The sequence below is a fragment of the Bos indicus genome, chromosome 7 (genome assembly GCF_029378745.1).
Source record: "Bos indicus isolate NIAB-ARS_2022 breed Sahiwal x Tharparkar chromosome 7, NIAB-ARS_B.indTharparkar_mat_pri_1.0, whole genome shotgun sequence".
Lineage (NCBI taxonomy): Eukaryota > Metazoa > Chordata > Mammalia > Artiodactyla > Bovidae > Bos > Bos indicus.
In genome coordinates this window covers 51,750,085-51,766,699 of record NC_091766.1, presented here as the reverse complement: position 1 = coordinate 51,766,699, position 16,615 = coordinate 51,750,085, and the positions used below count along the sequence as shown (strand labels likewise).

Here is a 16,615-nt window from a genome sequence, read left to right as displayed (position 1 = left end):
AGCCTCCAAAGGTATGAGACACCTCAGGAATATGCCCTCAACTCTCGACCAGTCCTCAACCTTGGAGGGTTCATCAGGGTCACTTAGAGGGCCCCTTAAAACACAGATGGCTGGGCCTCCGCCCAAGATTTTTGGATTTGATGGGTGTTGTCAGTGTGGCTCTGGGAACCATCCTTGCAGAAGCCCTGTGCAGTCACTCTAAACTAAGCTTGTCTAAAGAAGCCTCAGGGCCTGAGTTGCCGCACCTACCTAATTAACCTTTCACTGTTCAGCCCCAGGTCCCCTGGGGGTATTGCTTGAAAAGCTATAATGTTATCTTTGGCAGTGCTGTGCCTTTTGGAATTCCCTGAGCTCTTTTTGAAAACAGTGAATATCTCCCACTCCAAAAATAATGTACTGTTGCCTTGAGTAAATCCTGAGATCCCATGAAATGTGGAAAGAGGAGCCCGGAAGAACCAGTGTGAGGGCAAAGCAGCCAGGGACCATGAAGCCAGACTGGCTCTCTGGAAGGTACAGACAAGGCTTTTCATAATCTCTTGGGATTCCCTCTAGGAACTGTCACAAGAGGGCACTCATTAAAACCTCTTCAGAGATTGCACACTAAGAACGTTTAAAGGGTTGTAAGCGTGAATGGCTGGCCCTTTAATGCCCCTCCCCCCAACACACTCCTCCATCTGAAGAGGAATTGTGAGCTGTGCACTCCCCACCTCGGCTCCTTTTCTTTCCCTCCTCAGTCTCACTGAGCTGCTAAGGAAATAAGAAGCCTGTGTTCCAGATCTGCTCACACAGAGGTGAGGCTGGAGAAAGGGGCCAGGAATTGGGATTACCGGATTTAATGCCTGCCTTGTTTATCCTGCGGGAAACATCACCTGGTGATGTCCCCTCTGACCCTTTTAGAGCGTGGCATTTTAGCCTCAGCTTCTGGGGACTGTGACAATAAATGAACAGTTTCATGACAAGGCCAAAGGATTCATCAGTGGAGGAAAAACAACTACAAAGAACACATGCAAAGGAGGACTGGGTCACAGCAGCCCTCTATTCCCACGGCTGTTGCCGGGGTTGGTGTGAGAAGGTGCTATTTCCAGAGAAGCTCTCAGACGCAAGTGTGCGGGGACTCGGGCACCAGGAGGAAGCCTTTTGGAAGCAACTACACCATCATCATGAAGCACTAAAGGCAGCAGAATCTGTGAAAGGCAAGCTCTACCTAGAAATGAAAACAACCAAGCGTTTTGGAGCATGTCGATGAATTCTCCAGGAGGGTGGCTGGGGTGGGGAGGCGAGGTGTAACGGGACTGCACAGATACCAGGATGACCCAGACTACTTCAGAGGCTCTGTATCTGGGCTCAGAAGTGAGAACTACTGAATGCTGCCCACCATGCTACCATCTAAGGCCACAACAAAGACTGCAGGAAACAAAAGTAGGCCAGAAAAAAAAGGAGTGAAAAGATTAGACATTTATTAATACTATATGTCAAGTGCTATATTCAGCTCTGTCTTCTTCAGTTATCATGGCAAAATTGATGTTATTGTTATACCCAATTTACAGATGGGGTAACAAAGAAAACATGAATTTAACCAATTTGTTTATGCTCACCCAGCAAGTAAGTTTGGAATTGGAATTCAATTCAGATCTGACTTTAAACCATAATCTTAAATCTTTATCCCGTGTTCCCTCCAAACAGTGCAGAACTATTTTGAGTCCTAAGACTCTAAAATACCCAAAGAACAGAGCAGAACACAGAGGAGCATCTCTCTAATGTCCCATCACTGGTGCAGAGGTGTGCTGAAAAGTACGGGAGGCCACCCATGGAAGACAGAAGCTCTGTCCAGCTCAGCCCATGAAAACTGACTCATGCGTCAGCAGCCAGGGATCGCCCCAAAGAGAAGGGATTATCCAAGAGGGGTCAGGACAGCAGGGAAGGGGAGCCATGGTGGCTCCTTCTCTATCTTCTGTCAAGAAGATGGGTTCCTTCCTCCTACACTGCTGGTGGGAATGTAAATTGGTGCAATAAGGCAGTTCCTCAAAAAACTTAAAATAGAGTTGCCATATGATCCAGCGATCCCACTCCTCGGCATACATCCAGATAAAACTATAATTCAAAAAGATACTAGCACCCTTGTGTTCACAGCAGCATGGTTTACAATAGTCAAGACATGGAAGCAACCTAAATGTCCATCAACAGATGAATGGGTCAAGATGTGGTGTATATGTATACAACAGAGTACTGCTGCTGCTAAGTCACTTCAGTCGTGTCCGACTCTGTGCGACCCCATAGACAGCAGCCCACCAGGCTTCCCCGTCCTACTCAGCCATAAAAACGAATGAAAGAATGCCATTTGCAGCAGCATGGCTGGACCTAGAGATTATCATACTAAGTGAAGGAAGTCAGAAAGAGAAAGACAAATACCATATGATCTCACGTATATGTGAAATCTAAAACATGACACAAATGAACTTACCTACAAAACAGAAACACATTCACACACAAAAAGAACAGACCTGTGGCTGCCAAGGGGGAACAGGGCTAGGGGAGGAATGGATTGGGGGTGTGGGGTTAGCAGATGCATACTATTATATAGAGAATGGATAAACAACAAGGTCCTACGGTATAGCACAGGGAACTATATTCAATATCCCGTGATAAACCAGAATGGAAAAGAATATAAAAAAGAACGTATGTATAACTGAATCACTTTGCTGTACAGCAGAAACAACCTTGTAAATCAACTATACTTCAATAATTTTTTTTAAAAGATGGGTTTTTAACATTGTTTTGAATTTGAAGGACAATCCTGGGCCAGATGCAGATAAAATAATCTATGAACAGTTCCTATTTCCCACTTGCCTAGGAATATACAGCAACTAGCACCATCAATGAAAGGGAGAATGTATTCAAAGTTAGTTCTGGACTCACCAGCCTGACCTGCAAAGTCTCTATGAGAACAAGAAAAACCCTGAAATGGAGGCAGGATGGTAGGGGTGATTTCATGGCACTGCTTTGATTGAGCAGTTCTCACCTCTCAAATGCCTCCCATCCTGCAACGCTTGGCAGTCTAAAACCACTTCCTCCTCCACCATGTTATGCCATCACTGGCACTGGGGGTGCAAATTTGTCAATGAACTATTTTATGTTCTCCCCCTTGCCATCTGGAATATTAGCTCTCTAATGAATTGCTTTAACTTAGGCATTTGTTTTTTTGACAAATGTGACTTTTAGTTGAATTATACAACATTCATAAATAGCAAATGCTGGCTTGTTAGAATCAACGAAAACTCTTAAGAGCTGCCAGCAAAAATGGGCCCTTAACTGCACATGTTACTTGCACAGCCTAATCATTTGAAAGGCACCAGATTATTTTTGGAAAGAACTTTTTACACATACACTTATATAATCTGTTATATATGTGAATATATATATATATATATATATATATATATATATATATATATATATGTTCGAATTTGGGTGGATTCTTGCAAGCCACCCATGCTATGAATAGAAGAACTAGATACACTTGGATTTGAAGTTAGATACACTTAGGTTTGAATCCTGCTAAGTCGCTTCAGTCGTGTCTGACTCTGTGTGACCCCATAGACAGGAACCCACCAGGCTCTTCCGTCCCTGGGATTCTCTAGGCAAGAACACTGGAGTGGGTTGCCATTTCCTTCTCCAATGCATGAAAGTGAAAAGTGAAAGGGAAGTTGCTTAGTCGTGTCTGACTCTTAGCGACCCCATGGACTGCAGCCTACCAGACTCCTCCATCCATGGAATTTTCCAGGCAAGAGTACTGGAGTGGGGTGCCATGGCCTTCTCCGAGGTTTGAATCCTACCTTACCATAAACTATGTGAACTTGGGTATGTTTCTTAACCTCTCTGTGTCTCTAGTTCCTCTTATGTACACCAGAGATAATAAATCCCATGCAAGACTGTCTCAGGGAGTAAATGAGATCATGCACTGGCACAGTGTCTGGATACAGTGTGTCTCAAAAATTAGTAACTATTATCACCACAATGATGTTCTATTTATAGAGGATTATGCTAGACAACATTTATAATCTCTGTATTTGTTCCTTTCTGAAAATTGCCACCAGGATGTGTCTCCAAAGCCATATTTACATTATATGACACTGCTTTAGTGACTGGGCAAGATAAGGAAAATAAGGAAATGTGAATTTGGGAAAATTTTTAATGCTCACCCAGCCACTGGGTTCTTGATGTCACCTGGCAGATTCTCTTTCCTGAAAGTTTGGATTAGGAATTGGTTCCCACTGGTCCTCTGCACTAAGAAACTGCAAGACTGGTCACATTTGGCAATGTGCATGTCAAGGCAATAAAAGGCAGTCTACTGAAAGATGCAGATGTCAGGAAAGAAGGAGGCCTGACTGTGCCTTGAAGTCAGACAGAGTGGTGCCTTGGTTCTGACAAGTTTTCCACTTCCACGAGAAACTCCATTTCATCAGTCTATCTACTAATCAATCTATCAGTCTCCGTTTTGTTTACTACTTGGAGTGGATTTCCAACATCTTTAACCAAAAGATCTTTGCTAACAGTGTCATCTCTGTGCATGAGGCCACCAGATCTTGTCTGTGTAGCTCAGATAGACTAAGTATTTGACATGTACCTGGTTATTGCGGAAAAGAAGTTTATGCACACACATGCCCTTATGTTACCTGTTTCCAACCATTGAGGTACATTAAGAAGAAAATCAAAATACTTGTGTATAATCATGTACTTAAGGAAGTCACACATGTAAGGAAAAGAAGAAAGAATTAAAAGAGAGCCACTGATATTCCTGGTCTTACAAAAACAGGTCATCTGATGACTTTCCAGAACTCAAACAAGAAGGGAGAGACCCTGGGTCTTTACCTGGTGTCGCACTGGATACTGTTGGCCACTGCTGATCGGGTCCCCCTGGACCAGCCCGTAGAATGCCAGCCTCCTCCAGGTGCACAGAGCTGAGTAAACACATAGACCCAAATAAAAGTTAGACCACAAATGTCTTTCCAGCTCTCCTTCCACCCTCAGAAAGTGCTTACATCTCTGGAGGCAGGACTGCAGCTAACAATTTCTACTTGTGCTTAAACTGAAGCAATTACTATTGAGCAGTCACCTTGCATAAAATGCAAAAGCATTGCTGACTTACTGCCTGCTACACCATGCAGGAGATAAATGTGTTTTATCTTTATACCAATTTTGGTTTTCATTAATGCCGTGTGGTGTTCATTAAATCTAACAGGAAGCCCATCATAGGGCTAAAAAATGCCATTTTATCATCTTAATGCTAAAGCAGATGAAGAGAGCTTATTTTCAAAAGCCCCAAGTTTCTTTTGCTGGTTCTCTGATTTCTGGGTTTTCTGTAGGGCAGAGGAAAGCACAAACATTATTTGCTGGTAACTACAGTATTATTCCATGGCTTCCCTGATGGCTCAGAGGTTAAAGCGTCTGCCCGCAATGCGGGAAACCTGAGTTCGATCCCTGGGTTGGGAAAATCCCCTGGCGAAGGAAATGGCAACCCATTCCAGTATTCTTGCCTGGAGAATCCCATGGAGGGAGGAGCCTGGTAGGCTACAGTCCACGGGGTTGCAAAGAGTCGGACACGACTGAGCTACTTCACTTTCACTTTCACAGTATTATTCCATACTTAAGGCTACAGCCACCGTAGCCTTAAGTATGGAATAATACTGTGGTAACCAGCAAAAAAAGGAAAGCACAGTATTATTCCAGTTTTGCCCAATTATTCCCTAACTTTATTTTCTGTTTCATCACTCTTTATTTTTCCTCAAAGAAAACCCACCCTACATATCCTGGGACTAGAGAAAGTTTATCATCACCACTCATGGACCCCAATTCAGAAGAGATTAACTCCACATGAAATGCTGCAAAGGAGTGAGACATGAACTGGGAGATCCTTAGAGGTAAGCAGAGATAGCATGTAAACTGTTCATGGGCAGAGAGAACATCATATTCATTTATGTATGTGTAATGTAAGCACATATGAAACTCTCAAATATCTTTCAGATGAAGAAAGGAATGAATAGAACCCTAAGAATAAATATCACCCAAGAAAACCCCCAGCAAAATAAGAGAACTCTCTGAAACTAGACATTAATTCACCTTGGAAATTAAGTTACTGAAGTAAAACTTGAGGACGACTGCCTGAAGGGGCCGTGTGACTCAGCAGAGCAGGCAAACCTGAAATATTACAGAGAAGGTCTCTAAACTCAACATTCTTTTCCTTTTTTTTTTTTTTTGGCCACATCATGTGGCCTGTGGGATCTTAGTTCCCTGACCAGGGATCCACGCGCCCTTGGCGGTGAAAGATCGGAGTCCTAACCATGGGACCACCAGGGAATTCCCAATATCTTCTTACCCTTTGACTTCAAACAACATATCTAGTGGAAATTCACTCCATAAGCTCTGCTCTATTGCTGTTCTTGCCTTCATCTATATCCTAGAATCTTCCCTTTTTTCCAAATATTAATATCCTTCAGGTACTGCTGATGGTGTTGCTGGAGCCTACCAACAAATTACATGGGTTCAATTAGATTCTCTCTGAAGATATAACTACCCTGGGAACCAGCTCAGCTCAAGCAGAATTTTCAAAGGACAGGTATACAGTATCTGAGGCTAGAAAGGTCAGGAAGCCAAGCATATGCATGAAAAAGATGAGTATTACTTAAGTTCACAACTTAACATATGCTCCATGTACTACACTGTGAGGAATAAATAACTTTTAGTTTTAATTTTTATTTCCTCTCTTATCCTACTTGAATTTTATGACATCTTAGTTGAAACCTGAATAGAAGCACATATGGCTTTTTTTCATTTGAAAATGGAATAAGGAAGTGATATGTTTTAGCATTTTATTTTAATATAGTTTTAAAGGTGAATCTTATAGCTTTGGTACTTTTCAAATAAAGTACTAATTCAACTGGGAGATAAAGAGTTGGTAACATAAACCATATTTTTTCCTATCATATAGTCTACCACAATAGCTCAGATGCAGGAAAAAGCATAAGATAGCTTCTAACAAGTAGAAAGAATATTTCTGAAACCTAGTATGCTGGCATCTGCCCGAGTGTTTCTGGCCTAAAATTATGACCAGATTCTAGTGCAGTGTCTCACCAAGCCAACTACTGATCTTCAGTCTTCAACTGATCACTTCTTGTTCAGAAAGAGCACCTAATATAAGGATTTCTGCTCAATGTGAAATGGTTGGGAATATACTGACTTATTTGAATTTAATACATTTTTCATGGGTTAAAACCGATTTCTCATTAACTCAACACATACTTTGTAAACTCTCTCTTTAGAAACTGATCAAGGTTTGGTTAAAGATCTACTCAAAAGTTGCCCAGATAACTCTGGAGTTTATTTCCTCTTTAAAACTAAATTATTCTGGTGGTAGTGAACATTAGTTGCTCGGCGCTCTCCATTTGGTTTCCCAAAGACACTCACAAATAATGAATCTTTTATTTGGCCCTGTAGCATGAATACTAGATCAGGTCTGGGAATAATTGTAGCTAATCAATTACTGTCAAAGAGACAAAGTAGAGAAGGCAAAATTATATTTAATCTGAGTCTTAGAGTAATGCTATTACTCTAGGTTAATTTAAAAGTAAGCTTGATTTGGTCTCCAGATATTCAATAAAGGCCCTTCACGTGGCTCATCCTCTGAGGAGTCCATGCCACTGAGGGCAGGCAACAAGACAGCAACAAGATGGAAAAGATAAGGAGACGCTAATAGGGTGAACATGGACAAGAATAACAATTATGTGGCTAATAGGATATAACAGTCAATGTGTGATGGAAAACCAAGGTGGACAACATGAGCATATATTATACGATATACTCAAGTCCCAAAGCATCAGTATTAGTTATCATTTTATGGCAGGGTCAGAAAGTATAGATAGAAAAAGGATAAAAGATGTTGAAACTACTTCCTTATAGAAATTTTCATGAGAGAAAGTACACAGCCGCCTGTCTGTGACTTTACAGGGCACTCTTATTTGGCAGCACTAGATAAGCATTTGGCAATGACCACTTCCAGATACGGAGACAAAAATAAGTTCATTCCCCTGGCAAAGCATTTAGGCATCTCAGTTTTGACAGCTGCTTCCGGCCTATGAAGACAAGAGTTTATCTGAGTCACACAGTTACAGTAACTTCTGACAGAAGGAGGAGGGAAAGACATACCTGTGCATTCCTGCTCTCAGGGAGGCAGAGTAACGCCAGTCAGGGTTGGGCTGTCGTGGCTGCAAAATCACAAAGGGAGTTTCTGTTAATATGGCAAAACAATGATCTCCTAGTGATGATGTTCATCGGTAAGTTGGTTCTTAAACATCTCCATGCATCTATTGAAAATATTGAAGTTGCCATTTCATATGCAACTCTAAGATAATATCCACACATACAGCACTTCAAAAGAAAATTAAACTAGCTCATCAGGGTCCATGCACAGATTAAATATCATGGAAAACAGAATTTAATGATGCTGTGAGGACCAGCTTTGGCTTTGGCTTGCTCCAAACAGGTCTATGTATTAACATGTATTATGTTAACGTATTAACAAATACACACTACTGTGTCTATATAAAATAGATAAACAACAAGGACTCACTATACACCACAGGGAACTCTATTTAATATCTTGTAAAACCTAAAATGGAAAATAATCTGAAAGAGAATACATATGTATAACTGAATCACAGTACACCTGAAACTAATACAATATTGTAAATAAACTATACTTCCATTAAAAAACAAAACACATGTTCTATGTTCCTAAGGCAGCACTTATGGAAGGACAGTTCGTTCTGAAACAGGAAAAGCTTTCGTTGCTTTTGCCCTCAAATGCCCCATTAAGGCAACATCCCAAGTTTGGTATTCTAGTTTATAACAGGGCACTACACAAGTTCTGCTGGTCTGGCTGGACTGCAGAGCACTGCAATCTGCTGCTGGCTTTGCAGACTGCAGCATGTTTGACCCTGGACGGACGTGCCCAGTCATAATGCCAACAACTGATAACAGCCTCTTCTGCTGATCGAAGAGGAATACAAGGGAGAGGAAAACAAACCGTGGCAGGGTTTGACCTTGTTGTGCTGCATAATCCTTTTCATAAAATTGTACTTGTTTCCTGCTCCTCTGAGTGCTCTGCCTTCTTATTCAATTACTGTTCGCTAAGCTCTGCTTAACAGGGAACAGCTGAGACCTAAGAAGAACATGACTCACTCTGCACCACCTATGTGTTGCCCTGTGTCTGCTGCTGCTGCTAAGTCACTTCAGTCGTGTCCAACCCTGTGTGACGGCTCTGGGCTCCCATAGACGGCAGCCCACCAGGCTCCCTTGTCCCTGGGATTCTCCATTTCCTTCTCCAATGCATGAAAGTGAAGAGTGAAAGTGAAGTCACTCAGTCATGTCCGACTCTTAGCGACCCCATGGACTGCAGCCTACCAGGCTCCTCTGTCCATGGGGTTTTCCAGGCAAGAGTACTGGAGTGGGGTGTCATTGCCTGCAAACTGTCAATTCAGAGTAAAGGGGACACAGAGGAAAATGTGGGTATCAGAAGACTGTTCTGGGAGTTATGTGCTGAGTAGGAGCTACTCAGGAGTCACTGGGGACAAAATCAATCACCACCACTATTCTGGTAACAACTAGCAAAATTTGTATTAAATAAAACCTGTGACAGATATTCCTCTTGATGTGTTTTCATGAACAGAGATTAAAGTACTCCTGTGAATCTATAAAAATGGTACTGATGAACCTATCTGCAGGGCAGGAATAGAGATGCAGATGTAGAGAAAGGACTTAATGGACACAGCAGGGGAAGAAGAAGGTGGGACAAACTGAGAGAGTAGCACTGACATGTATGCACTGCCATGTGTAAACCAGATGGCTAGTGCGGAGCTGCCGTACAGCACAGGGGACCCAGCCTGGTGCTCCGCGACGACCCAGAGGGGTGGCATGCGAGAGGGAGGGCAGCTAAAGAGGGAGGAGATGCACATATACATATACATATAATTATGGCTAATTCACGGTTTACAGTAGAAACCAACACAACATTGTAAAGCAATTATCCTTCAATTAAATTTTTGTAAAGTATTTGGAAAAAAATAATAAAGAAGTCCTGTCACTGAATACTGAAGTCTATTTGAATGGAAAGATGAAGAGATAGAGGTTGTATTTTGTATTTTCCTCTGGACTATAATCATCATGTTTGGTAGACACAAGGCCACAGTAATGTCAATAAACTATTTCCAAATGTCAGTAAGTCTTGATCCTGTCATTCTTATAGTTCATTCAAGGGATACACAGTATCTCATAAACATATTTCTCCACAACATCCAGCGAAGAAGTGATCAGAAGCTCAACTTCCAGGCAGACTTTGGGATGGTTAGATGATATTCTGAGATTTAGCCAAGTCAAGGCCCGGACAAAGCTACAACTCTAGGATATTTTTGCCTCAAAAGTTCCCATACACTAACTGCCCTCTCTGGTCCCTTCCATTCTGTTGGCAAGATACGAACATACAAGCTACTTCACCCTTGGTTCTTGAGTTCATAAACTGCTATTGATGTTCCTCATAAAGTAGCATAAAACTATCTACAGATGAAATGAAGGGTGCACATTTTCTATCAGTGGTAGTAGAGGGAGCAACAGAGAAAATAATTGCAACCATTTGGTAAACCTGAAAAATTATCAAAATACTTTTTATTAATCATGTCATCACCAGATTTCCCCTGACAATTGGTAGCACTGGTGTCAGCTTGTCAGCTATGAGACCCTTCCTTCAAGAAAGACTCTGACATCTGTTGAGTAAATGCTGCCAATTTTTCTACGACCGGGTAACATCCATGATGAAAACTGCTGATCTTGGGAACAAAATCACCAACTTCATTTTGCTGAAAGGCACAGTTCTAGCAAGATTGACCAGGAAACTCAGTCCATTACATAATCTCACTTCCTCAGCAACGTGTAATTTGTCATGCTGCTATTTTCTATACTAATTCTTCGGTGACACAATGCTTCTGAGATTTATTTGCCAGAATCATAGTTATGATACATCTTACAGCAATGAGATCAGGCAAGGAAAAGGTAAGGAAGAAAGTGCTTAATATGTTTTATGTATCCACACAATACTAGGCAATGGGATAAGCACTTTATACATATTACTGCATTTATCCTAACACCTTTGTTAGACCATAATCTCTATGAAAGGGATTATATCTTTGTTTATAAAACATACAGATAGTCTCAAATATTCATAATAATAGTTATATCCTCAGAAGCTAGCAAGGTTCAGGTATTGGATAGGCTTTTAAAATCCTTTCAAATAAATTAACTACCAAGCAATGGCAACATTATCATACTTAAATTACAAAAATTAGAAACCTGGAATTTCAGAGATTAAATTGCCTGCCTCATAAGTAGGTCTGGCTGATAGTCATGTTTAGGTATCCCTAATGTGAAAGTCATTATACATTATATTATACAGTGGAAGTAACAAATAGATATCAAGATTTAGATCTGATCGAGTGCCTGAAGAACTATGGATGGAGGTTTGTGACGTTGTACAGGAGGCAGTGATCAAGACCATCCCCAAGAAAAAGAAATGCGAAAAGGCAAAATGGTTGTCTGAGGAGGCCTTACAAGTAGCTGTGAAAAGAAGAGAAGCAAAAGGCAAAGGAGAAAAGGAAAGATATACCCATATGAATGCAGACTTCCCTATTCGCAAGGAGAGATAAGAAAGCCTTCCTCAGTGATCAGTGCAAAGACACAGAGGAAAACAATAGAATGGGAAAGACTAGAGATCTCTTCAAGAAAATTAGAGATACCAAGGGAACATTTCATGCAAAGATGGGCACAATAAAGGACAGAAATGGTATGGACCTAACAGAAGCAGAAGATATTAAGAAGAAGTGGCAAGAATATACAGAAGAACTATACAAAAAAGATCTCCACGACCCAAATGATCACAATGGTGTGATCACTCACCTAGAGCCAGACACTCGGGAAAGTGAAGTCAAGTGGGCCTTAGGAAGCATTGCTACGAACAAAGCTAGTGGAGGTGATGGAATTCCAGTTGAGCTATTTCAAATCCTAAAAGATGATGCTGTGAAAGTGATGCACCCAATATGCCAGCAAATTTGGAAAACTCAGCAGTGGCCACAGGACTGGAAAAGGTCAGTTTTCATTCCAATACCAAAGAAAGGCAATGCCAAAGAATTTTCAAACTACCACATAATTGTACTCATCTCATGCACTAGCAAAGTATTGCTCAAAATTCTCCAGGCCAGGCTTCAACAGTACATGAACCATGAACTTCCAGATGTTCAAGCTGGATTTAGCAAAGGCAGAGGAACCAGAGATAAGATTGCCAACATCCACTGGATCATTGAAAAAGCAAGAGAGTTCCAGAAAAACATCTACTACTGCTTTATTGACTATGCCAAAACCTTTGACTGTGTGGATCACAATAAACTGTGGAAAATTCTGAAAGAGATGGGAATACCAGACCACCTTACCTGCCTCCTGAGAAATCTGTATGCAGATCAAGAAGCAACGGTTAGAACTGGGCATGGAACAAGAGACTGGTTCCAAATTGGGAAAGGAATACATCAAGGCTGTATAGTGTCACCCTGCTTATTTAACTTCTATGCAGAGTACATCATGAGAAATGCTGGACTGGATGAAGCACAAGCTGGAATCAAGATTGCTGGGGAAAATATCAACAACCTCAGATATGCAGATGACACCACCCTTATGGCAGAAAGTGAAGAAGAACTAAAGAGCCTCTTGATGAAAATGAAAGAGGAGAGTGAAAAAGTTGGCTTAAAATTCAACATTCAGGAAACTAAGATCATGGCATCCAGTCCCATCACTTTATGGCAAATAGATGGGGAAACAGTGGTAGACTTTCTTTTTTTGGGCTCCAAATCACTGCAGATGGTGACTGCAGCCATGAAATTAAAAGATGCTTGCTCCTTGGGAGGAAAGTTATGACCAACCTAGACAGCATATTAAAAAGCAAAGACATTACTTTGCCAACAAACGTCCATCTATTCAAAGCTATGGTTTTTCCAGTAGTCACGTATGGATGTGAGAGTTGGACTATAAAGAAAGCTGAGCACCGAAGAATTGATGCTTTTGAACTGTGGTGTTGAAGAAGACTCTTGAGAGTCCCTTGGACTGCAAGGAGATCCAACCAGTCCATCCTAAAGGAAATCAGTTCTGAATATTCACTGGAAGGACTGATGCTAAAGCTGAAACTCCAATACTTTGGCCACCTGATGCCAAGAACTAACTCATTTGAAAAGACCCTGATGCTGGGAAAGATTGAAGGCAGGAGAAAAAGGAGACAACAGAGGATGAGATGGTTGGATGGCATCACCAACTTGATGGACATGAGTTTGAGCAAGATCCAGGAGTTGGTGATGGACAGGGAAGCCTGGCATGCTGCAGTCCATGGCGTTGCAAAGAGTCAGACATGACTGAGCGACTGAACTGAACTGACTGTGAAAGTCTGTGTTTTAAATAAATTTGCATGGAATGACAGATATACTTTTTTCTCTTTTTTACTACTGACTGCCCCCAATATTGATTAATTTTAAAATGATATGAAATTAAAGGTAAAAAAATGTACATGGTTTCATCTGAACTTGGTTAAACTTGGAAAAATTGAAGCTGATAGGTTGACTACTGATATACCTGATACAATGAGACATATGTTTAGTTCTCTAATACTTGGATGGTACATCCCTGGGCTTTGCTTAAGTTCTATAGGTAAAAAGCCCCAGTATGTTGTTTCAAAGAGTAGTCCTTCAGTAGAATAAGTCACAAAATTCCAGAAGTGGAAAAGCTGAATTAAGTAGTTCATGCAGGTGATGTAGTATTGAAGAACAAGAATCCATTTAAATTTCTATCAAGATTATAGCTGAGATTTTATTTGCCCTGTAGTGGTATTATTTATTATTTATACTATGTAATATTTGAGCTACAAAAGGGTGAATCACCTTTTCCAGGACAGATACTCTATGCCATTCATAAAATCATAGGACTACTCAGTGAAGTAAATGCTATCTTCTTATCATGGAAATCCATGAAGCTATCAATAAATGGTTGTCTGAGAAACAAAACTACACGTAGCATCTTCTTTTCCTTCCTAGTAGGAATCTATTAAAGATGTATCCACTGCAAATTTTTCAGTGATATTTTATGAACACTAATATAAATTATGATAGGCAAAACCCAAAAATGGCCTCCAGGATCCCTACACCCTGAGTGAATGCCCTGTATAATCTCTAAGACTGAATATGATGGGCCTTACTCCATGATTAAGTCATACTATATGGCACAGTTGGCTTTGAAAAAAGGGAGATAATATAGATGGTGATGATCTAATCATTCCAGTCTTTAAATCTGGGTGTAGAGATCAGAGACAGAAATCAGAGACATCTGAAGCATGAGAGGGAGTCCACAAGAGAAAATATTTTCCACTGTTAAAATATTCTCCAGCTCTGAAGATGGAGGGGGCCATGGGGCCCCCTGTAAGAAAAGAGGTCTGTGGGGTCCCCTTCTTTCCCTGTAAGAAAACAGGGAGCTCAGTCCTCAAGGAACTGCATTCTACCCAACAACTTGAATGAACTTGGAAGCAGATTCTTCCTTGGAGTGTCCAAGAGAGAACTCAGCCTGGCAGACATGTTCCTTTCAGCCTTGTGAAAACCTGGGCAGAGAAGCCAGCCACAATGGGCAGGTAATAATTGAGTATTAGTTTTAACCACTAATCTGTGGTGACTTGTTACAAAGCAATAGGAAATGAATACATAAAACTGTTGGTCATCAAGGCAAAAAGGAATCTAACATTTAAAATAATCACAAATAAAATAATCACGTTAGTCTTCTCATAAATCAAAATGCAAAGATGATAAGTATGAGATTTCTAGGTGAACTGTGATCACACTCAGTGGCTCAGTCATGTCTGACTCTGTGTGACCCCATGGACTGTAGCCTGCCAGGCTTCTCTGTCTATGGGATTCTCCAGGCAAGAATACTGGAGTGGGTTGCCATTCCCTCCTCCAGGGGATCTTCCTGGTCCAGGGATTGAACCCTCCACTAGTGCCTCCTGAGAAGCCCCTCTAGGTGAATAGTTACTTCTAAAAACAGTCATTTATAACCTTAATCCACAGAGCAGGAAAATAAAGTACACATAACTTTGTACAACAGAAAATGCTAGGTCTGCTTCACTCTGGATGCACAGCCTGTGAGCACAGTTACTTTTTCACTCACAGTTTCACTTCCCTGGAGCCCAGAGTTTTGACCCTGCAAGGCCAGAAAGGAACCAGTGTTGCTCATGTGCCAAGGAACTAATATTCTTCTTCAATTTTTGTGATTTTGGAGATTTCTTCACATTTGTCAAATTCAAATCCTCGAAAGAAAAAAGGTTGCATAATTTTTAGGCTAGCATATTTAAAACACTTCAGAGGAATTCTCTTGACCTTTGATTTTTGAAATCATGCTTTTAGATTAAAATACTCAAAATATTATCATACAAATAAGCCAAATTTATATTCATACTATAATATGCACAGGAACATGGAGCCAGGTGAAATTTACAAAAGTCACATTCGAAGACATCTGTAAATCCCCACAGTTCAGCTAAACCTCTGGCTTGCTGGTGGTAATTTTTCCTCAAACATTTGCAAACTGACATCATCCTGACCTCTCACTGAGAGCAAAACTTGGTGGCCAACCAAGGCAAGTATCCAGAATCGACTCTGCTATTCTGTCAAACAGACAGCATGCCAATAGACAATTTATAATATGCCAGGCTGTGTCCCTGCAGAGTGTTCTGAGTTAGACCAGATGCCCGTGTGCAGGCTCATTCCTGGGTCAGTACAAAGGGTAGGCCAATGACATTCAAGCTACAGTAAACAGATTTCTTCAACAATCAGAATATGTGCAAGATAAAGAGACTGAGAGGAGCTCAGCCATAATTCCATCTGGCTCAGCTGATCTGTAGAAAAGGGGAGGAAGGGGGTAATGAGAATACATTATTGTATTCTTAGACCAAAGAAACCTTTTCTCACAACAGCCCTATAAGCAAAACAGAAGTGGCAAACAAAACAGCCCCACCCATTCAAAAGTGACCATATGAGGATGAGACATTGAAATGGAAGCTCAGACACAATTTCTTTGCCTATTTTGACCACTGTGCGGTTTTTAATGAATTCACTACAATGGCACTTTACACAAAGTGTACATTCTGATCCAGGGCAGAGTCAGTCACCAGCTAGAAGAGTCAGTCCTGTGGGAAATAAATTAGGTGCCACTGAAAGGAGGGTTACTTTCCAGGTTACTACATCTGGAATTAGAGTGAATATGTACATACAGCAGCAAAAATAACTGAAGACTTGGCAACTCCAAATTGCTTTAAAATAAGTGAAAGTGAATGTAAATATACCTTGTTTCTGCTACTCTCTTGTGATTTCTCCATCTTGGGCCAACCAGTCCCAGTGAGGCCCAGCTGGACAATTCTGACCAGAGCGCTCAAAGTGACTCATCAGCAGTCACAAGTGCAAGGACCACAAGCGCACAGAATCCACATAAGCTTTGG

At 41.1% G+C, this 16,615-nt stretch overlaps 1 protein-coding gene across 14 annotated transcripts in view; it reads right to left on the bottom strand.

The window, feature by feature from the left end:
* Positions 1-16,615, bottom strand: part of LOC109562119 (protocadherin alpha-13) — a 209,897-nt gene that overhangs the window by 29,576 nt on the left and 163,706 nt on the right. For all 14 annotated transcript variants that reach the window (XM_070793724.1, XM_070793721.1, XM_070793725.1 and 11 more), the window contains exons 2-3: positions 8,200-8,258; positions 4,870-4,958 (exon numbers count right to left, since the gene is read on the bottom strand). In XM_070793724.1, the coding sequence (XP_070649825.1) occupies positions 4,870-4,958; positions 8,200-8,258 (148 nt within the window). The remainder of the gene's footprint in view (positions 1-4,869; positions 4,959-8,199; positions 8,259-16,615) is intronic.